We start from the raw sequence: 22,322 nt of genomic DNA on the forward strand, positions 1-22,322 counted from the left end.
CTCTCTCTCTCTCTCTCTCTCTCTCTCTCTCTCTCTCTCTCTCTCTCACACACACACACACACACACACACACATACACACACACATCAAATATGACACACACCAAAACGCTCACAGTGGTTTATCTGGGCAGGGGATGAAATAGGCCAATATTTTGCATGGGTTTTACTTTCAAACTTTGCAGCATTGTCTGAATTTTAAAAAAAAATCAAAATATAATTTTATAATTCAATTACTAGATCCCAGCTCGAAGAAAAGGTGTGGAGGGGACCAGGTCACTCCTGGATTGAGGCCAAACTCAAAGGTTCTGTCCCCTGCCACTTTAATCAGCTCCTTAATTGTGAAGCTGCCCTGTTCAGGGAGTGTCCAATCGCACCCTTCTTTAAAGTACACAGCATGGCAATGCCTCCCTTAGGAGTTTCCAACTACCGAGTACTTAAGTTTTATATTCACAAATGAAGTTTAAGATTTATTTGTACTTATGCGTATGCAGGTGTGTGCCTCCACGAGTTTATGTGCACCATTTGTGTACAGTGCCCTTAGAGGCCAGAAGAGGGCATAAAATGCCCTGGAACTGGAGTAACAGGCAGTTGATGGCCACCCAACATGAATTCACTCTATGCTAGTCATTGAACCTGGGTCCTCTTCACGATCATCAAGTGTTCCTAACCACTGAGCTATCTCTCTAGCTTTTCACTGAAATATCCAAATGATGCTTGATTTCTGATTCAGAGAAATTCACAGCAAAGGACAGTGAATTCCCTAGAGTTTTCTTCATGGAACTCTCAGAACAGAGGATCACATGACAGCTTCCTGTTCACGAGGGTTTCTTGACCATTTGCAATGGCTGCATAGTATTTCATGGCAATGTTGTGCGGTAAACTCTGATTTTAGAAATGTGGACTGCTTCTCTTCCTTCAGCCTCTGTTCTGCCACTGCTCTTTAGAGAGACCTTCCCAACCCCTGTCCCATATGACGGCATCTCAGGAGTTTCTCACAACCAGCAGGTATTTCAAACAAAGTGTTAGTCACTGAATTCCCTCCATCTCAGGAAATGCAGCCATACCTATCCACCCAGTAAGGGCTAATGAAGACCTATTGAATAGATGAAGGCATGAGCGGCTAAATGAATGAAATGTCTGGGGGAAGATCCTTCCTGTGCCTTTTGTGCTCCCCTTTCCCCTCAGGCTCCTTTAGCTATCCTGCATCCTTCTCTGTGTAACCAATGTAGGGGTATCACTGCCCAAAAAGGGATTCCCCCATGCTATGACACAGGAGCAGCACTTCGGAGCCAGAAAGAGCCATTCAGAGGGAAGGGGAGGTGGTGAGGTCAAGTCAGGCTGGATGGCTTTAGAACCACGGCTCCTGGGGCCAGTGAGAAAGCTAGCTCAAGGTAAAGATGCTTGCCACTGTGCCTCATGGTCCTCGGGACCCACATTATGAAGGGATGAGAACCAAGCGCTGCAAGGTGTCCTCTGACTTCCACACAGGGTATACACATCTGTGCTCCCACACAGATATGCACAAACACATACACAAAACAAATGAAAATAGACATACTATGAATTTAAAGGAACCACTGTTTCTGCTGGGCCTCGGCTCTGCCTGGGGGCTCTCCAGTAGAAAGAGGGTTACTCCAGAGGGAGAGCTCAAAGGAACAAGTAAGGGTACATGAATCACAACCTGCACAAAGCCCCCACACAGAGTCACAGATACAGGTAGTGGGGATGTCTGGCCAGGATTGCAAAGATCCCAGATATCTGCTCCACCCCGCTCCACCACCCCTCCCTTGGTAGAGTAGCAAACTCTTTGAAGTCTGTGTTGGCCTTAGAAGTGCTGGCAGTGCTGGTGTGCAGGGCCAGCCCCAAGCGCAGATGCATAAGATGGGAGCTCAGAGGCAGCTACTGCTGTCATTACTCAGCCACAGAGGTAGAAGATGCCTTGAAACCTTGGCGTCTGACGCCAAGTGCACTGTGACGTGCATCCAGTCTCCGCTGGCTTCTTTTATCAGGGGTGGAAGTGACACCCCCACTTTTCACCCTCAGTGTCCTGATCTGCATTACTTTCTTCAGACATTGGCTTAAAAGGTCCTTTCCCTGCCAAGCTCTGTCAATCCTTCCCTAAGCGTCTCAGACTTTTCATCTCTTCACGATGACTGGCTCACTTGTTCACTCCCACTCCCCTTCCCTGACAGACTTAGCAGCACGGGGAGGGGGGGGATTAGGTTTATGTCATTCAGCTTGTGAGCCCAGTACCCCATACAAAAGAGATGCTCCACACTTGTCTGAAGCTCCTGTTTCTGAGAACGGCACATGCTAGCAGAACTATGCCTGTGAGAGGCAGGTGACATGCTCATCACAGTGGGCAACTGTAACGCTCCTGAAGACCACAGGAGAGATCTGACAAACCCGGTGAACGGAGAAGTCCAGGAGAAAGAGGAAGCATTTTTCCTGCCTAGGTATAGATAGGACAGGTCCTTTCACGGAAGACTGTGAACCTCAAGAAGGATTGCAGACATGAGCAGAGCACCACGACGCACGTGCACAACAATGTCACAATGAAACCCGTTATTTTGTATGTAGCTAGACATATTAAGAAGACCACGAAAAAAAAAAGGATAAAGTATCTATCTACCAATCAGACCCTACAAAGTCAATGTATCTCAATGTGTGTTCCACGTGACATGCTTCTGAAAGAAAAGAATTCTGTGGGCCAGTTTGGGAAACAACACATATCACCCTGCACATTCCGAAAACACACAGCAAACACAGTCCCTGAAATACTGGTTCGATGAAGAATATTTATACAATTTTGGGGAACTGTACATTTAATTTATTTTGCCACAGAATAGCACCGATACCACCTCCTTTGCGGGGGCGGGCCTGCAGAATACCAGCATTCCAGAAAGCCTGGACTGAAGCAGTGCTTTAGGGGTTTGGCTGATGAGCACCAGCGTGTTCTGGGAAGAGGAGAATTCAGAGCATTCCTCAAGGCAGGGCTCTGGTGAAAATCCCTGTCCCAGGGCTTCATAATCTGATGATTCCTCTAAGCCCAGAGACTTATGAAGAGCTTTCAGAGATTAAGAACTGCAGCTTCCACCTGCCAAACTGTCTCAGTAAGAATTTCCCTGTGGCCATGGCATTAGCAGTTTGAGAGGCATCTTTGACAAGCTGGAGAAGCTGGTATGAGGAAGCCCCAGGCAGCCAAGGGTTGGGTGGCTACCAAAGGCACCGGGACTAGGGTCAAGATTAAATGCACATCGTAATCCATCTCATACAAAACACTATATACAATTCTGGTGGCGTCCAGTTCTCTGTAAACACTAACCTGCTACCTCTAAGGAAGCCCTGTGCTACTGCTTGCTAGACTAAGGGATATGGCCACCTTACTGCAAGGAGGGACACAGCCTTTCTTTCTTTTTTTTTTTTTTCACTGAAATCCAGCTCCCTAAGCTTTGACACATCTCTTGGGACTTCATGTGTGTTTGGCTTTCTTAGTATGATAAACAGTTTTGCATAGCCTTCTGATAAATACAGAGGTCTACCTGCCAGCCATACAGTCAGACTTCAAACACGTCATTTGAGAGCCTATATATTTATAATAAAGCAAGAGGTGAGGAAACACCATGAGCAGCTAAGGTGACCGGGAGGAAGTGGGGACTTGAAAACCACAAAAGAATAGCAAGGGGGGAGCTCTTAAGGCCTCTGAACTGGACCTCAGCCTCCTGTCCTGCTCTCAGCTTACTGTTTCAGCCTGAGGAGGCATCTTCAGGGCATAAACAGCCACTCAGACACTGTTTCAACATTCTTCAAAACCAACAGTGCCGGTAACATCCTGTTCTGCGGAAGTTGGGCCCAACTTCCTTCCAGAGGGATGGGAAGTCATGCCTATGACATCTGTCACGCCCCCCACCCCCGGACTCCTCAGCAAATGGCAGTTCCACATATGAGATCGACATAGCTTCTCATGCCTGAGAGCCATAGTCACTGTCTCTCTAATCAGCATCCAGTACCAGCCCAGGTACAGCCAGGATGTCTGACAGTGACCTCACACTACACATGTCTGTTCACCCTTCACTGGTATGCCATCCCACGCATGTCCCCGAGCCCTTCAAACATCCCCATAGATAACATTCAAGGTGTCTTTCATCACATTCCCCCAAGGTCTTCCTGATACAACCACATTCCTCACACCTCCTAGACTGAGGATACTCCTCCTCCTACACCCTTTTATCTAGGGTCGGACCAGTGTGACCCTGCTTCACTGATGGCTTTGTAATTGATCTAGTCCTTAGAACTCTCTTCTCTGGGCCCCTCCTCCATCACCTCCTTTTCTTCCTCTTTCCCTCCCTCCCCTCTCTTACTCCCTCCTCTCTCCTTCTCTTTCTCATGGCCAGCCCAGCAAGCAGTATCTTCTTCTCTTTCCTCCTCGATGCCCCTCTCTCTGCTGGGGATTGAACCAAGGCCTGCATATGCTAAACAAGTGCTCTGTGAGGCCAGTCAGCCTTGCTACTTAGTCTTTTGCTAAAGCACTTCACTGAGACTCCTAGCTCCTGTCACTCATCTTCATATTCCTTTTATGGCTTCTCCTAGGCACCTTCATGTGAAGCCCACCGTGGATCAATGGGAAACGAACTTCCAACATTACTTATGAGTCGGGGCTCTGCTCCCCTGCCCACTCACTCCTGAGTTTCTCAAATGATGGTCAATTAACAGCACGCACCAGTCATTACTGAAGACTGGCTTATAAGTATAGGCTCCTCCCTAGACAGCTTGCTGGTCTGGCCATGAGAAAGAGAAGGAGAGAGGAGGGAGTAAGAAAGAGAGGGGAGGGAGGGAAAGACGAAGAAAAGGAGGTGATGGAGGAGGGGCCCAGAGGAGAGAGTTCTAAGGGCTAGATCAATTTCAAAGCCATTAGTGTCTCCTTTAAATCCATGTCTACCTAGAACTCCAGATGTGACCGTACTTAGACACAAAATGTTCTCAGGTTAAAATGGATTAGGATACTTTCTTTAGGAAAGAAAATCAGGCTAGATCAGTAGCCCAGTAGTTAAGAGCACTCATAAGTACATAGAATCAGGGCCCAGTTCCCAGAACCAGAACAACTGTGGCTCACGACTATCCATGAGTCCAAGGGACCCAATGCTATTTTCTGCCCTCCAAGGCATGCAAGTGGTATACAGACATACATACAGGTAAAACACTCACACATATTAGATAAGGTAGATCTTACACCTTTCTGAACAGGAAACAAAAGACAAGCTCACAGAAAGAAGACATAAAGAGAGAAAATCTTATTAAGACAAAGCAGGGTCAGGAGAGATGCAACCGAAAGCCAAGGAGAACCACAGATTGCCATCAACCACCAGAAACTGGGAGAGGCAGGAACAAACCCCCTCTTGGACAGAATGATCACACATTTGTATCCCGGAACCAGGAGAACGCATTCCTGCTGTTTTAAATCCCAGAGCTCCTTCTTTGTTACAGCATCCCTAGCAATTAGATTCATCTTCCAAACTCCCGACTCAAGGAACTAAGAGTTCAGGAGACAGCCATAGATCTTCCATGTACTTTGCAAGCCAGCTCAACGAGGGTAAAGGGCTCTACATTCAAATCACAGGGGCTCCTGCTGCTCCGTGTGCAGTCAGCTGAGAGGGGAAATGAAAAGTACCACATAAAAGGGCTGCTAGGAATGTTTGAGCAATTATTTCTTTCTCCTCCCCCTCTTCCTTCCTTCTTCAGACAGGGACCTAGGCTGTCTTCCAACTTGCTATGTGTCCAAAGATGACTTTGAACTTGTGATTCTCCCGCCACCACTTCCTGAGAACTGGAATTAGAGGTATGTGCCACCATGCTGTTTTATATGATGCTTGGGGATACAATCCAGGCTTTTGTGCATGCTAAGCAGGCACTCAACCAACTGGACTACATACATTCTCAGTGTCTCTGAAGCAACTTCGATACCCAGATGAAATTATGTGTACAAGGGCTTCTTTAGTCAGTCTCCGGCAGGCACCCTGTAAAGGTGCCCAGTACAGAGCAACTTCCTGTAGTGGGCAGAATGTACTTCAACATCACTAGGCAGTGTTTCCTTCTGGGACTCTTCAAGAACAGAGTTTGCTGTGAAAACAATGGATATACCCAGCTACCGAGCTTCTGTATTCCAACCGGGGAGCAACAGGTAGCTCCTCACTTATGTCCACTGGTTCTCTTGACTCTCTTGCCTAAACCTAACAGTGTACACTCTTCCTGTGCTGGTTCACACACCACTGTCTTGGATGGCCACAACTCCCCTGAGAAGCAGGGTCCGATACCTGTGAGCCGGCATGCCTGCCTCACATTCTTCTCACAGCTTTTCCATATGCTTTGGGGATAAGGTACTCCAAAAGCCAACATTCCGGGTCCATCTTCCTTATCTTCCTCCAAATCACCAGGCTAGTTCCTTTGGGGTTCATGCTTTGCATGACTGTCACATGCTACCCTGGGCCATGCTAAAGCAACCCCTTCATACCTGTTTCTGCTTGCCCCCATCTTTCTAACAACATCCTCTATACTTCAATAGGCAAAGGGGGTGAACGTTGCAGAGTCATTCTGAACTTTCCAACCTACTAGTTTTGCAGACTCAGGTAAGTTACTCAACTCTCTAAACTTGGCACGTCCCATCTGCAAAGACATGGGACCCACTAGAGGGGGTCACAAGAGGGCTCAGCACCAGAAGGGAAACTCCATCTCTTAGCAGACAGTTGAGCACCCAGTAAAGGTTGGCTACAGACATCAACTTCTTAGCATACAGTAAGCACCAGTTAAAGGTATGCTGTCACTACTGGCTCTTATGGCCCTTAGTATTTGGCCATAAGTAGTTTTATATGAATGTCCTCAGGTACGCTAAGGTTCTCGGAGCAGATTTTGGGATATGGTTTCCCCTGGCTGAGTATCAAGATGGAGGATTATATAATGGAACTCATTAAGTGCTACAGATGAAGAGGCTCCAGAGTGGGCCACACTGAGTGCCAATAAAGCTATGATCCAAAGAGAAAGCTGAAGTCTGTTTTCTTTCCCCCAAACCCCCACCCCCAGGCAGCAAAGCCTAAGTGGATACACTGACTTCTCTCCTGAGTAGAATCTCCTCCTTGAGAAATGTTACCTTCTGGGTGGTCCCCATCTACCATAAGGTATCCCCCATCTACCTGACAAGCTTTCCCAGAAACAACCTCACAGTTTGTAAAGTATTAAGAACTGGATAAAATTTTACAAGATCATAATCTCTGGATGGCAAGTTTGAGGTAACCCTGGGCTACATAGTGACTCTGTCTATAAATACACAGACCTATGAGAACTAAACACTTTAGTATTCAGAGAAATGGAGCATTGTCTCTGTGGCTGGGCTCAGGAAATGTATGTAGAGAAGAGGATGGGAAGGCAGAAGTGTTAAACGTTCACAACATCAAGTCTTTGCAGCTCTGTCAGAGTTAGCAGGAAAGGAGGCTGTAACACAAAGTCAGAAATCTGTACAACTAACACCAGCCTTCTCGCCCAGCTCATGATGGGCCAGCTGTCACCTGTTTGACAGCTGCCATCCCCAGTTGCAGCTGTCACTGCATATAGACATCAACTTCTTAACATACTGCAAACACCCATTAAAAGTAAGTCTTGAGTCAAGCCTTTAATCCCAGCACTCAGGGGGCAGAGGCAAGTGGATCTCTGTGAGTTAGGGGCCAGTCTGGACTACATAAGAGTTCTAGTCCAGCCAAGGATAATGACAATGACAACAGGGACAATGACAACAGCAACAACAACAACAACAACAAAACAACAACAACAGCAACAAAGTTATGTCTTGTCTAAGGTGGAACTCCAGGTACAGCAGGTAGCAAGGTGTCACAGACATAACCTTCCTACTTACTAGGGTCCTTGGGCACATGTTTCAAGTCTTGAGGCTGTTTTTCTACAGGTATGATAGAGTCACTAAGACCTGGGCCTACCTGTCCTTTCAGACTGTGGAAACAGGGCCAAGGTAGTCAACAGAGGGTGTAACGTCCTTGGTTGTATAAAGCATCTTTGGTGAGTATGCCCTAGCAAGGACCCCTATGCAGCAGCACCCCCTGCTTAGGACAAGGAGTTGCAGTCCTTGCTCTCAGGAGGTAACATATGGAAGGGGGGCAGGGACAGGTGGATCTTTGGGGCCTGCTGGCTATCAGTGTAGGGAATAGATGAGCTCGAAAAACCTCATCTCAAAAATATAAGGTAAGCAAGGCCAAGTGATACACACCTTTAATCCTGGCATTCCAGGAGTCAGAGGCAGGTAGATCTCTGTGAGTTCAAGGCCAGACTGCTCTACATAAAGAGTTCTAGGCCAGCCAAGGCCGCATAAGGAGGGCCTGTCATATATGGGAGAGGGGGCAGACAGACCGAGAGAAGCATAGGAGGGGAGTTCGAAATAAATTTGTCTAAAAAAAACTTTAATAGGTAAAAAATCAAGGGCAACAGACCCAACAAATAACAACAAAAAATCATAATGGTTAGATCCAGAGTCAGGGAGGCTCTGAACTGGTTGGATTTTTTTTTCTTATGACTAAAAGTAGCAACATTGGAAAAGATAAGGGCTATCTATGAGATTCACTCTAATGACTTCAGACTCTGGCACCATCTGCTCCAGTGACCTGCAAGGGACCCCGAGCCTCAGGATAATTGAAACTCTGCTTCCAAAGCATCCAATTACTGAGCGCCTGCCACTTGGAGTACACACTGCCGCGCCAGGGTTAAGAGGGGGCAAGAGTTTTCCAGCAGAGACTTCCAGCAGCCACCTCCCAGCCCCTCACAGGGTCTCGAGCCCATTCCCTGCTACACAATTGGGAGTTCATGGGTGTCTGAGAGGCATAGGAGGGTGCCCTGGCCCATGCTTTTCTGTTTTGGGGTCTTCTTGCTCTGGGATCCTGGTCTTTTTTACACACAGCCAATGAGACAGCGTTTTAGCTAATCCAAGGGCGCTAATTTTTTAAAAGGGGTTTTATCTAGACCAGCAAAGTTACAGGGAAGCAGGCATCCTCACCAGCAATAGTATACATTGCTGTCCCCTCTTGAGAATTTCATCGGTGACATGTAAGGTTCCTAATGATCATATCTTGTCACACAACAGCTCCATTTTAGGAATTTATTCCTAGACAGACGGGTAGATAAGGCTTATCACCCCTATGCTATAGACAATTAAGTGATTCACTTTGAAATAACCCAATAGACATTCAGGGGAAGAATGGCTGATCAAACTGTTATAGTCCTGAAAGGCAAAACAGCACAGATGAATCACAAAAACATCATATTAAGTCAAAAGACAGAGATGAGGGCATGTGTGACTCCACTTATGTACACATAAAACTCTGGGAAAGACTAAGCCTAAGCTGTAAGAGGAAGCAGCCGATTAGGGATGGTCTGGGGTTAGGGTCAGGATTGGATAACTGAGAGGAATAAAGGGGCTTCTTAGGTTCACCATAGCATCTTCTGTCTTAAATGTATTAGTTACATGCTTATATGCATCCTTGAAAACTCACAATACACTGTAAACTGTATGCACACTTCAGACCTGTACATCCTGCTGTATGACAGTATGTCAGTTGCACTTTAACTTGATATAAGCAAGTAAATACTGGAACGTAATCCTACAGCAAGAAGAACAATCAAATCATGGTACAGCCATAAAGTAAAGCATGGTGCATGATGTTGGCAATGAAAATTAAAAGACGCAGGCTAGACATAGTGGCATTTAATTTCAGGACTTGTGGCTACAGCAAGAGGATCACAGGTTCATAACTTGCCTGGATTTTTTTCTGAATTGTGTATGGGAGTTTTGCCTGTATGTATGTTTGTGCATAATATGAGTGCGGTACCCAGGAGGACCAGAAAAGGGTGTTAGATCCCTTAGAACTGGAGTTAAAGATAGTTGTCATCTATCATGTGGGTGCTGGGAATTGAATCCAGGTCCTCTGGAAGATCAGAACAGCCAGTGCTCTTAACTATTGAGCCATCCCTCCAATTTCTCTTGTGTTTATCTTTTGCAATTTTCTAAACAGACAAAACACCTCACTCTACCTCATGTGTGTGTGTGTGTGTGTGTGTTTGGTCTAATGTTATATATGTTAATTTGGTCTCCAAAACTACATAGAAATCTTCACATCTGTACGTAAAATGTTGAGAAACCCTGACCCCCCCCCCAGTTGGTTTTTATTGGTAAATAAAGACTAGTTATAGTCTCATAACCAAAATTAAGTTGTTTAACATTAAGGAAGATGATGTAGATTTAAAAGGATGGTTTTCTCAGATGGTAATAAAAGTTAAAATCAAAACATAATTCAAGTGTAAAATTGTAAGCTCTTTAAGTTAGGAGAGGTGTTAGAGTAACGTATCTAAATTAACAAAACTGATAAACTAGACGTTCTTAGTGTATATCACACCTTATAGCCTACATAACTGTTACAACTGTGTTCAATGTATTCCTGAGAGAACAGGCCTTTTTAATGGATGAAAAGAGGGAAATGTTGTGAATTTGGTTTAATGCTACTTATGTTAATTTGGTCCCCCAAATTACATGAGAATCTGCACATCTACATGTAAGGTACCGAGGGACTCTGCCTTCAGTTGGTTTTGATTGGTAAATAAAGTTGCCAGTAGCCAATGGCTGGGCAGGAAGACCAAGGTGGAACTTTTAGGATTTAAGACTGAAAGAGAGGGAAGGAGTTAGCCAGCATGCCAGGAAAGGAGTAGCTGCCACACCTGAGAAGTAAAGGACACCAAGACAGTCAACATGTAAGAGCCAGGGAAGAGTGGGCCCAGGGCCTCGCTCCCCGCCCCAACTGGGTCTAGGGAAACAATGGAAGGGATTTTCATAAGTAACAACTAAAGAATATCGAAAGGGAGTTGTTAGCCACATGGAGGTTTGGGAGTGGCCCAGCCATTGAGCTGTGTGAAGCCATATTAAGATATAAGGCTGCGTTGTGTGTGTCTTTCATGGGGGAACCCAGAAAATTGGGGCAGGTAGTGAGGAATGCATAGCTGCCACTGAGTTGGTTAGAGAAGAGATTAATTGGCAACTGCTGTGTGTGTGTGTGTGTGTGTGTGTACAGGTCAGTGTCACCACATTCTGCCAAGTGTACACATTCTAGAAAATCTCCGACTACATTCTCTTTGCCCAAGGTGCTGAATGGCTTAAAAGGTGAAGACCAAGCCAGCGGCCAAGGCTCAGGGCCAGCTCTGGCCTTACAAACTCTGCCTTCACTTAGCTAGCAAGTACAGGCTTCCCCAGCAGCCAGGGTGCCAGCCTGGTCTTCACATCCAATGCTTCAGAGACTGGAGGGTCACTGAAGCACACCTTGTCTTCTCTCCAAGACAGTGTGTGATCCAGAAATCAAAAGGATTGGGCTTCTGCAGGACAAGAAGCACTGAGACCAAGTCTCCACTGGGTCCTGTGATCACACCAAGTACTTTGGTACCCTAAGGCCTGAGGTCTCAAGTGAACACACAGAGTCCTTATTCATATTTTGTTCTCTCCTCTTATGAGACATTTACAAGGAGTTGGGCTTCATGGTACAGGCCTATCATTCCAGCTATTTGTATTGCCTCAAAACAAAAGGTAAAAAAAGGGGACGGGGGAAGCTGAGAATATAGTTCAATGGTTCAGCATTGTATGCTCTACTAGCTGACATGTGTGAGGTCCTCAGATCAGTTCACACACACACACACAGATACACACACACACACACACAGACATACACAAATGAATATACAGATGTGGTTCACTGGGGTCAGGGGCTGAATTGCTGGACAGCTGAATGCCATCAGAAATGCCATTTAGGCTCCCAGCAGCTTCCCATCCTTCTTGAGCAGTCTCCCACCCCATCAGTATCCTCCTCCGGACAGTGCAAGTCTGTGGGGCCAGGGAGCTGTGGAACCAGAGGAGCAGGCTTGAAGGAAGAGTGAGGTTAAGGCGGGGATGTGTGTCAAAGCATGTCCAAACCTGGAAATCTTGTCCTTAGATGGGCAGGAATAGGATTGCTCCCTGCCACTGTCACAGGCCCTAATGTCCCAGCGCATGTAACCCTATGCCCCACACCTTTGCCTCACCAGAGGAGTTACGTAGCCAGTAGCCAGGCTAAACTTCCACCCCTCCTTTAAGTTCATGTCCATCAGTGCCTGGAATTCTCATCAGATGAAGAACCCCAGCACCCTGGACCCCACCAATGATGTAAGCTCATTTTCAAAAGGTTTAAATAGCCTTTGTTCACCCCAAATAAACTGAGCTCAAAGCTGTTCCCAGGTGTGTGGTCTCTGCTAGTACACTCACTACTGACCAAGATCTTGCCAGAATCCTCCCCACAGCGCATGTCCCAGAGCCAAACGGCCCTCCCTCCAGGCCAGCCAGGTGCACAACAAGGCCTGATTACTCTGGACACAGGATGGCAAAGTCAGCTTTGCAGTTCATACAGCAGAAAAAGCCTTATCATCTTACGTTCTATTCACTTCCAGGAAGAAGCCACCAGGGACAGCTGCTGAGAGTGACAGTAAAGACCACGGCCATGAGATAGCCCTGCTGCTGTAAGCAGGCTAGCACTTGACAAGGCTAACACTCTTAGATCTTAGACTCAACCATCAACAGCAATCAGGACATCTTTTTATTTGAAAAAATGGGTGTGTCTCAGACATATGGAAAATGGTCTTTTTGTGTATGAAGGGGTTTGGAAGCCAAAAGAGGAAAGGGAGTTGGGAAACCCAAGTGGACAACAACAGATCTGGACTGTTTGGTTTATTGCTCAACAATTTATTTTGTTCTTTTAGGGATTCAACTTAGGCAAGCGTTCTTCCACTGAGCTATATTCTCTACCTTGATATCATTATTTATTACTTATTTTGTGGTTTTGAGACAAGGTTTTACTCTGTTGCCCAGGATGGACTGGTGCCCTCTATGTAATGCAGGCTATCCTTAAACTCAACGTAGTCTTCCTGACCTAGTCTTCTGAACATTAGGATTACAGAAATGAGCCACCACATCCAGTTTTCCTTTTGAGACAGGATGTCAGTAACTTATCTTAGGCTGGCCTTCAATTTGCTCTGTAGCCGAGACAGGCTTTGAACTTCCAACTTGCCTCAGCTTCTTGGGTAACGGGTTTGAAGGCCTGCACTACTAGGCCTGGTTCCTACTCGGATTTTTGAACATGGACCTGGAGCACATTTTTTTAAGGAGACAGAGGCTTGGCCTAGTGTAGGGAAATTAAAGGAATTCAAGAGAAAGAGTTAACAAGTAACAATAGCTGCTCCATCTACCCGAGGGCAGGTGGTGGCAGAGGCCATGCTTCTTCAAGGCAAGAGATATCTTACCCAGGTGAGGCACCAAGCACGCCCAGGATCAAACAGAGAGGTTGTACTTGACAATAACCTTTCTGAATGCCCAGGGTGAGGCCGGCACCTATAGCTGCTAGCTTCTGGGGGTGGTTTAGGAAAAGCATAGTTCCTTGAGACTACAGCAGTGTCTTGAATGACAGCTTAAATCCCCTTCTAGCTCAGCTTTTGTTTCTACTCTTTCCTTCAAAAGTAACTTTAAGACAGTTATTCACTTTGTGCCTTACAGGTCCCCACTGAGAAATGGGTGAATCCCAGTACCGGAACCAAGATGGAGACCAACAAGATAAGGATGGACAGACACTGGCAAGATGCAAAACTTCTATCAAGTACAGCAACCCAGAACAAAACCTCTGTCGTCACTGTTTTGGAAGATAACTCTACTAAATGCAATCATAAACTACTAAAAATGTCCTTTACTCATCCTCTGGTTCAAAAGACATGGTTTCGCAGAGTTGGAGACCTAGCTTAGTAAGAGAGTGTTTACCTAGGAACCACAAGCCCTGGGTCTCATCCCCAGCAATGCAAATAAAACCAAAGCAACTGGAAACATAAGTCTCACATTCTCGGCATGCACTGTAGTTTCAGGAAGTAGGAGAAATGTGGCCGACAGCAAGGTGCTGACGATCGTAATCTAGGGCAGGATGAGTAGAGGCTAAAGCATTCTGTGACTCCGTTCCAGGAGACGGGGAGGATCTGGTGAAAGACTCCTAGGCTCTAGGATCTTTAGAGCCTGGAAAAGTAGATCTACTATGTCATGTCAAAGTGAGAGATGGCCTTGTGGCTTTGGGAGAGATGAATTTACCCCTAAAACCTCCAAAGTCAGGTCTTCATGCCAAGCCAGTATTAAATGCAGGCATAAAGAAGGGTCCTCAAACACTCTCTTTGCTTGCTTTCATCACCATCTCCTCCTAGTTGGAGAGTAAGGGCTATAAAGCGAACATAAGTCCGAAGAAGATGAGAGCAAGCTTTGTGTACATTTGCTGCTCAGCTGGGGATAAAATCAGGAAGGCAAATAGATCCTCCCTGACTGAGGTCTGGGAGAAATCATTCCTATTATCTGAACTCAATATGTAGTCATTTTTCCCAAGCTACTTATAGTGTACTTTGGTCTAGGACAGGACACCTGCCTCTGTGACTAATTACTTTTTTATGACCCCTCCCAGCATTATCTGAAAGGAGAGTACCCAGGTGGCACACAACCACAATTTCAACACTTGGGAAGGGGAGGCAGGAAGATCAGGAGTTCAAGGCCAGCCTTAGCTATGCAGCAAGTTGGAGGCCAGTCCAACTTGGAAGCTAAGAATGTGCTTTCTCTTGGTCCTGGCTCTGACCTTGCAGCACTGTGGTCTGCTGCGGTGTGCTTCAGCTGAACCAGGAGCCCTCACTGCCCCCAACCCCAGTCCAATGTCAAAGACCAGGTATAAGATCCCAGAAAACCACTTCTGTACAGCTATCTATGCAACACGTCCCAGTGAAGTCCATCTGGCTCCTTTCTTTAGCACCTCAGCATGCTGTGTTTGTATCAAGTAAGGCAGCGGCCCCTGAGTTCTCTCTGCAGCAGACACTGGCCTCAGAATGTTGCAACACAATGCCCACAAGCTCTTCACAGCCTAGTTTGAGGGAGTAGCTACTTCATGGGTTAAAAAAGATCACAAAAAAGTAAGTGCAAGGTTAGTAGAGCTGGGACACATAGTGGGGAGGGCAAAGTTTTTGGGATGAGGAAGGTGAGCCTCAAGGTAGGTGCTGCCTGTGCCTACTTCCACGTGTGCATCCCAAACTTATGCAAACCTATTAGGTAGAAGACCGAGAACCGTATTAACTTTAAACTTAGGAGGATGCATTTTCTGGGGGTACAAAAAATAGCTCTAGGATTTAATTGGATACTCAAGAGGATATAGGCCATAAAAAATATCACTATTGCCATCCTCCATGCCTCCCAGGTGGCCATGATATGATCCTTTTTCTTGTTCAGTGCATGGTACAGAACCCAGTTCTCCTGTAAGAGCTCCAGCTAGTGTTGAATCTGCAGGAGACAGGTCAGAAGGTGCAGTGCTAAGGGGTAGTGTGTTTTAGGATTAAGAGTTCTTCCAGTGATGCTACAGGACTGAGAAGGACCAAGGGAGAAATTTAAGGGCTTATTATGGGATAGAAGTGGCCTAGAAAGGGAGAAGTGAGAGAGATTTCTCCAGAGACATTCAGTAGAAAGATTCCAATTAGTTCCTGATGCCTATTCAGGCTGAGTGGAAGGCCTTTGGGTGACCATCTCATCCCTAGCCTTTTAGCAAACTGCTTTGGCCCTTTTACTTTGAGCCTTACTTACTACCACATACTGGCCTCAGAAGATGACAACACCTTTCTTTTTCTGGAAGGGAGGATAAGGTAGGTTCTCATATAGTCCAGACTGGCCTCCAACTTGCTACATGGCTAAGGCTGGCCTTGAACTCCTGATCTTCCTGCTTCCACTTCCCAAGTGTTGAAATTATGGTTGTGTGCCACCACACACAGGTATGATGTCTTTTAAAGGAAAAACAAACAAACAAACAAACAAACAAATATATGAACACACACACAAGTGCTTGAATGACAAGAGGCTACCCTGCCTTCCTGGTTTCTGTGTGCATGCTGGGGACTTGAACTCTGGTCTTCACACTTGCATGACAAGCACTTTATCTACTGAGCCACCTCCCCAGGCCCCTGGGATACCTTTCTCGTAGGTATCACTGTCACATTTAGGGAATGAGAAACAAACCCAAGCCTTAGCTGAACACACATTATATGAAGGGGTCCACTCGTCTCCCACACAACAATCCTAAGGGAGAAGGCAGGACACCAGTCACATACCTTCTACATAGCTCATACTCTTAGATTGCCTCCCTTGATCCTTATATTCCCAAACACGATTTCTCCCTAGTTTATAGGAGAAAATATTGATTGATTCATTTTCATTTGAACATACAGGGAAGACTTCATTCTATGCCTGGGGGCCCCAGAACAGCCTGAGACGGACTTAGGCAGACTCTTGTGAAGCATATATTTTTAGAATCAGGGGAAAGATAGCAAACTAACAGTAGACAATTTCAGACACTAGTAAATGCTATAAAGAGACTAAAACAGGGCAATCTAGTAATCCCATGGGGAAATACTAAATTACTGGGAGGTTACTATGAGACAGACTAAGAAACACAGACTGCAAAAGAACAGCCAGTACTAAGGGCCTGAGGCATAAAGACGCTTGACATGTTCAAGGGACAGAAAGGAAGTCTGTGTGACTCCAAGGGAGGGAGAGGAGATAAGAGAGTAGGCCAGGGAGGCTATGTCAGGGACTCCAGGTAACAGTGTGGACTGGCAATTTTATTTGAACATGTGTATAGGTGTTTTACCTATAAGAATAGCTGTGTACTGTGTGCACACAATGCCCACAGAAACCAGAAGACTGGGAGTTGAATACCCAAGGACAGAAGTTACATGACTGTGAGCAGCCATGTGAGTGCTGGGAATTGAACCTGCGTCTTCTTGAGGAGCTGCCAGTGCTCTTAATCACTTAACCATCTCTCCAGTCCCTTGGGAATTTTATTTAAAGTACAAGAGGTCTTGAAGCAAGAAACTGACACAATGGAATTCTGGTTATAGGGGACGAATGATCCACGGCATCTGGGATGAGAGCAGGTAAATTAGTCAGCTCGGGAGATACCACCTTGCATACAGCACCTAAACCTGTTTATATGGTATTAAATCTTCCACGTTGTCAGTATGCTCCTACACCAGACTCTCTCATCCACCAAAGTGGAGTTCCTGCTATTCCCGGAGATGGCAGCTGTACCCTCTGCAGCCACCAGGAGAGGACGGCTGCTAGTGGTTCCACAAAAACAATTGCACAGCCTGTATGCAAACATGCTTTGTGTTCGTCTGCAACACTGAACAAAGGGTGAATGTCCAGCGTGTGCCAGGCACTTGTAAAGTTGGTCTGTAGTACTGGGAACACATTATTAGAGTTGATGTTTAATTAAAAAAAAAATTATCCTGTCTGGGAAAGACAAAAGACTAGCCCTTGTTCCTCAAAGACAGGAGATCAGCAGGGTACCAGTCCCTTTACCACGTATTTTCACTCAAAACTCCATCAAGTCAAACATTCTTAAACACCTTTGAAGAGGCAGAAAAAATACAGTAAGAATACAGTCAACAGTATTTGGAGGAAGTGGGACATTGTAACTAAAAGGACGTGAGATTTGACCCTAAGGTCAGTTTCAAGCCTGGAGTGTCTCAGGGAAGTTACTCTGGAGTTACATTGTTTCCACAAAGCCTTTGCTTCCCCCACATGCCCTAAGCTACATGCAGAAATGGCAACCACTTGAGCTAAGTTAAATCAGGAAGGCATGCCCTCCTGTGACCCTCACTACCTGTATTCAGCCAATACTTCTAGAAAGGGCTAAGGTGCAACCCTACCTCCTCTAACCCTGCTTTCTGGCTTTGCACTTCTGACCCTCCAGCTTCTGAGAGCTTAGTTAACCGTGTTCACTCCCATGTCCACTTTTGCAAAGAACTGTCTCCAGATCCCCAGACTGGAACATTCTGTCCTGGACAGAGCAAAGTAGCATGGGAAAGCTATGCCAGAGAGAGACAGGTCAGCAAGTAGGGGAAAAGAGAAAAAATTAAAATGAAGCATTAGTGTGACTAGAAGAGACTCACTCCCCCATGAGGCAAGCCTCCCCCTCTCCCGGCTCCACCTTGCCCGAGAATCTGGGGACACTATAACAGGTCTGCCACAGACACTAAGTATGTATGTGCTGAAAGAGGGAGCCCAATTCTGCAGGGACCCACAGGCCCTAATAAGACAACTTCTGTCCTACACTGGCCTGACAAACCAGCTGAGGCTACCTCTCCCCTAAATTGATATCCACCTAGAACCTAAGAATGTGACCTTACTTGAAAGTCATATCCTTTCAGATGTACCAGTTAAAGTATAGTTACATCCTATTGGGTTAGCTTGGGCTCCCACGAGAAAACAGACAGACCCTCAGACAGGAGATGACACAGAGGCAGATACTTCGAGGAAGTTAAGAGCATTCAGAAAGCTGAGGCGATCGGACCATACAGTAAGGACCACTTGAACTATACAGTAAGTATACACCTAGTCTGGGCTCCATAACAAGACCCTGTCTCAAAAGCCAAAGGAAGGATCATCTTCTGTATCCTTCCAACATCCGAGAATACATTTTTGCTGCAGGATGCCCCCCAGCCTCTAGTACTTTGTCACGGTAGCTCTGCTTCCATTGGTCACACCAACTCTCCGTGAACAATCCTTCCCAGCCCAGGTACAGGAAGGAAGAAACAGCCTCCAGTCCTCTGGGTTTTCCCGGCTTCCCAGTGGCCAACAGCAGCCTCGGGAGGTGAATTGAGAGGGGATCAAGTTTCAGCCATCCCACCTTCTTCCACAGGAGGCCAACTGGCAGGGGAGTTTATGTTTTCTCCCTTAGCTTTCCAGTCTGCAACCTCTTTCAGTTAAGGTTAGTTTGTCTTTTCTTTCTCTCATTTTGAGACAAAGTGTCCCACTAGTAGTCCTGTGCTTCCTGGAGCTCACCCTGATGCTTCAGTTGGCCTTGAACTTGTGGAGATCCTTCTGCTGTCTCCACAGTGCTGGGATTACCTCCAGGCCTGACTTTTCAATTTCAGTCATTTAGTTCCTGCCTTAACAATGATTTCCCACCATCTACCTAATATTTCTTTACCTGAACTGTAACTTTACTATGTTTACATAAATTTATTTAGGCATCTGCTCTACCACCGAGCTATGTACCAGTCTAATAATTTTATTTTAAAAGCAATTGCTACATCATTATTACAATAAAAAAGTCAGCACCATGTATAGTATGCGATATTATGTGTCTTTGAATTACACACTGAAATGGATACACGGTATTTTTTTTTTAATCCATTCTTGTACCATGTAAAGTAATCTCGGGAGGAAATCCAAGGGGATACGAACTATTCTTCATTTAGTTGTCTGGTGGTCTGCACTCCTGAAAAACCGACTTCAAGTTCTTGGATCTCCAGGTCCTTTCCCTAGAGGAAGACCACACTCCCCATGAAGGTAAAGGGGCAGGCGCACAAATAGAAAGGTAACAAGAGTTCTGAGTTCCCACGCGGGACATCCTGAAGACACCTACGCGAGACCGAAAGTGACTCTAAATACCCAGTCCTTGCGAGTGACAAGGGCGGGGAGGAACTGACCTTCTCGCGCAGAGTGCAGTGTACGTCCGAGGCGACGCGCCCTTCCCACCACGGCTCATCCATCACTGCCGCAGATATGAGGCTACCGGGATCTCAGAGAGCACCCTACGAGGACACCAGGAGCTTCAGCGATCCGAGACACTTCCTCTACCCCTCCCTCAGTGACCCTGATCCTCCTCGGTCCCTGTCCCAGTCCCGGATGGGCGCCCCCTCCTGCCCTGTACGGTGGAGCTGGCTGTCGCCCGCTGTCCTGAAGAGCCAGTAGTGTCCCCCCTCTCCTCCCTCCGCCCGCCCAACCTGGGGCGATCTGGAACTGTGTGCAACAACTTGCAGAATATCCAATGTCCCCCTCTGCAAAAGTTGCAAAGTTGCCGGCTGCAGTAGCTCTCCCGGGGCTGGCTGGGTCACTGGCTCAGAGTCCCCAACTCCTCCCCCGCCGCCTAGCCTTTGTCCTGCTCGCACATCCTGCCCTCGAGCCGGGGCGAGACTCACACATCGCTGTCCCCGCGTGGGGGGCTGCGGGTGGCCGGTCCCTTCCCGCCCCGGGCACGTAGTGCCCCTCTGGTGGCCGTCCGGCCCTTGGCCTCGCGTGCTCGCGACCGCCGCCTCCGCAGCCCGTCCCGCCCGGCCACCGGCGCGCCCCTGCGTGCGCTCGGTCCCGCCGCGGCTCGCAGTTCGGGCCGCCGGGGGCCTCCCTCCCTCGCTCGGGGAATTGGGGGCCGGGCTTCGCGCATGCGCCGCCAGCGCCCCGCGCCCCGCGGGGCGGGGGGCTGGGAATGGCAGTCTTTCTTTCCCCGGCGCTGGGCTGCGCTTCCTGCCCACCCTCCTCCGTCGCCCAGGCCGAAAGCTAGGCTTCACCTTCCCTGGGACTCTGGAGGAGATCCCCAGTCACCCTGCCCCCTTGATCCTGGGGAGTGGGGGGACGCGGCGCCACCTGCGTGTGCGCCGCGCGTGTATCCAGCGGCCAGGACGCCCCCAGAAAGTTCTGACTTCCTCATGCGCTGCTCCTGCCAACCTGCAGACGCTTCCACCTGTCTTTCTTTCTTTTTGAGCCTGTCCTGCGATGAGGAGGTAGATTTTCAAACAATTCCCACAGGAGCCCCAGAAAAGCCACCCTTGGATACGCACGAGTTCCTCTTTATAAAGGGGGCTCAGTGAGTATTTTATTGTGCTCTTAAGCGTGTATCCATGCTGAGCATTGCAGGGAAACGGTCCCTATGGCAGGTTGCGGGATAGAAAGCCCTTTTAATTCACTTGTTTTCAGAAAAGCATTTTCTGGAGTCCGTGGTTGAATGGCATAACATCCCGCTGTGCTGATTTTTGTGAGCCCTTTGGTGATTCCAATAACTTGAAATCAAATTCACCAACTACCTGGGTGTTTTTGCCCACCCAGTGTCTCACTCACTCACTTAGAGCCTAGCTTCAGGTAATAGGGGGATACAAGCTACAGTGATCTGCTTGGATACATTATGATTAGATGAGAAAGGACACGGAAGAGGATTACCGCTAGGCCCGTTAGAAAGACACCAGGCAGTAAATAATTACCATATAATATATACATGTTGTTGTTTGAGACATGGTTTTTCTGTATAGTTCTGGCTGTCCTGGAACTTGATCTGCCGGACATCTTGGAAGACTAGAGTCCTGAGTGCTGGGACGAAAGGTGTGTGCCACCACCACCAAGCCCCAAGTAAAATTTTGCTGGTTAAAAAATATAGTTTAGTTTTGAAAGCCTATCATAGTGATGCATGCCTGTGATATTAGCACTCAGAAAGCTGTAGCTTAAAGGCCAGGAGTTCAAGGGCAGCCTGGGTTACACAGACGTTAGAGCTCTGTCTAGGCTCTGTGAGATTTTTTTTTTTTTAAAGCTTTGACGAACTTGCAATGAAAAGTGGCTTTAGGGGCTGGAGGGATGGCTCAGTGGTTAAGAGCACTGACTGCTCTTCCAGAGGTCCTGAGTTCAATTCCCAGCAACCACATGGTGGCTCACAACCATCTGTAATGGGATCTGATGCCCTCTTCTGATGTGTCTGAAGAGAGCAATGGTGGTGTATTCATATATATAAAATAAATAAATAAATCTTTAAAAAAAAAAAAAAGAAAAGTGGCTTTAGCACTTATGAGCTCTCATAAAAATAAAAAAAAAACCTGGGATTAAACAAATGTGATATATATGCATGCATGCGTGTATGCATATCTTTACACCAATGTGGCCTAAGACCTTCCTGCAGAAGCGGATGCCCATATTCACTAACAAATCCAAGTTTTAAAAACTGGAGCAGGTCTTTATCAAGGATGTTTTTAGTGTTTGTTAATTTTTATGCTGGCATACAAAACAATGGGTTTTGTTGTGGCATTTCGCACCTATGTGTCACACTTTCTTCTCAGTCATCACCCCTCCCCCACTGTCGAGGGTTTACTTTTAGCATAGGACTCCTAAGGTGGGTAAATATACAATGTTCTTGGGAATGCAAATGCCATCTTTCTGAAAACAACATAAATCAACAAGTTTAAAAGTTTCATTTGATCCAACTATTCCATCTCTGTGAGTTTGAGGTCCATCTCTGTGAGTTTGAGGCCAGGTTGGTATACATTGTGTGTTCTAGGCCAGCCAAGGCTTACACAACGAGATCTCATCTCAAAAAAGACAAAACTCAAACACGAGAGAGAGAGAGAGAGAGAGAGAGAGAGAGAGAGAGAGAGAGAGAG

General features: G+C 46.8%; 1 protein-coding gene across 1 annotated transcript in view; it reads right to left on the reverse strand.

The window, feature by feature from the left end:
- Ccnjl (cyclin J like) overlaps window positions 1–20,325 on the reverse strand; it is a 60,770-nt gene extending 40,445 nt beyond the window's left edge. The window contains exons 1-2 of the mRNA XM_028777699.1: window positions 20,106–20,325; window positions 19,614–19,718 (exon numbers count right to left, since the gene is read on the reverse strand). Of these exons, the coding sequence (XP_028633532.1) occupies window positions 19,614–19,676 (63 nt within the window). The 5' untranslated portion in view covers window positions 19,677–19,718; window positions 20,106–20,325. The remainder of the gene's footprint in view (window positions 1–19,613; window positions 19,719–20,105) is intronic.
- Between the last annotated feature and the right edge of the window lie 1,997 nt (window positions 20,326–22,322).

This window comes from Grammomys surdaster, unplaced genomic scaffold (assembly GCF_004785775.1).
Source record: "Grammomys surdaster isolate TR1022 unplaced genomic scaffold, NIH_TR_1.0 313, whole genome shotgun sequence".
Taxonomy (NCBI): domain Eukaryota; kingdom Metazoa; phylum Chordata; class Mammalia; order Rodentia; family Muridae; genus Grammomys; species Grammomys surdaster.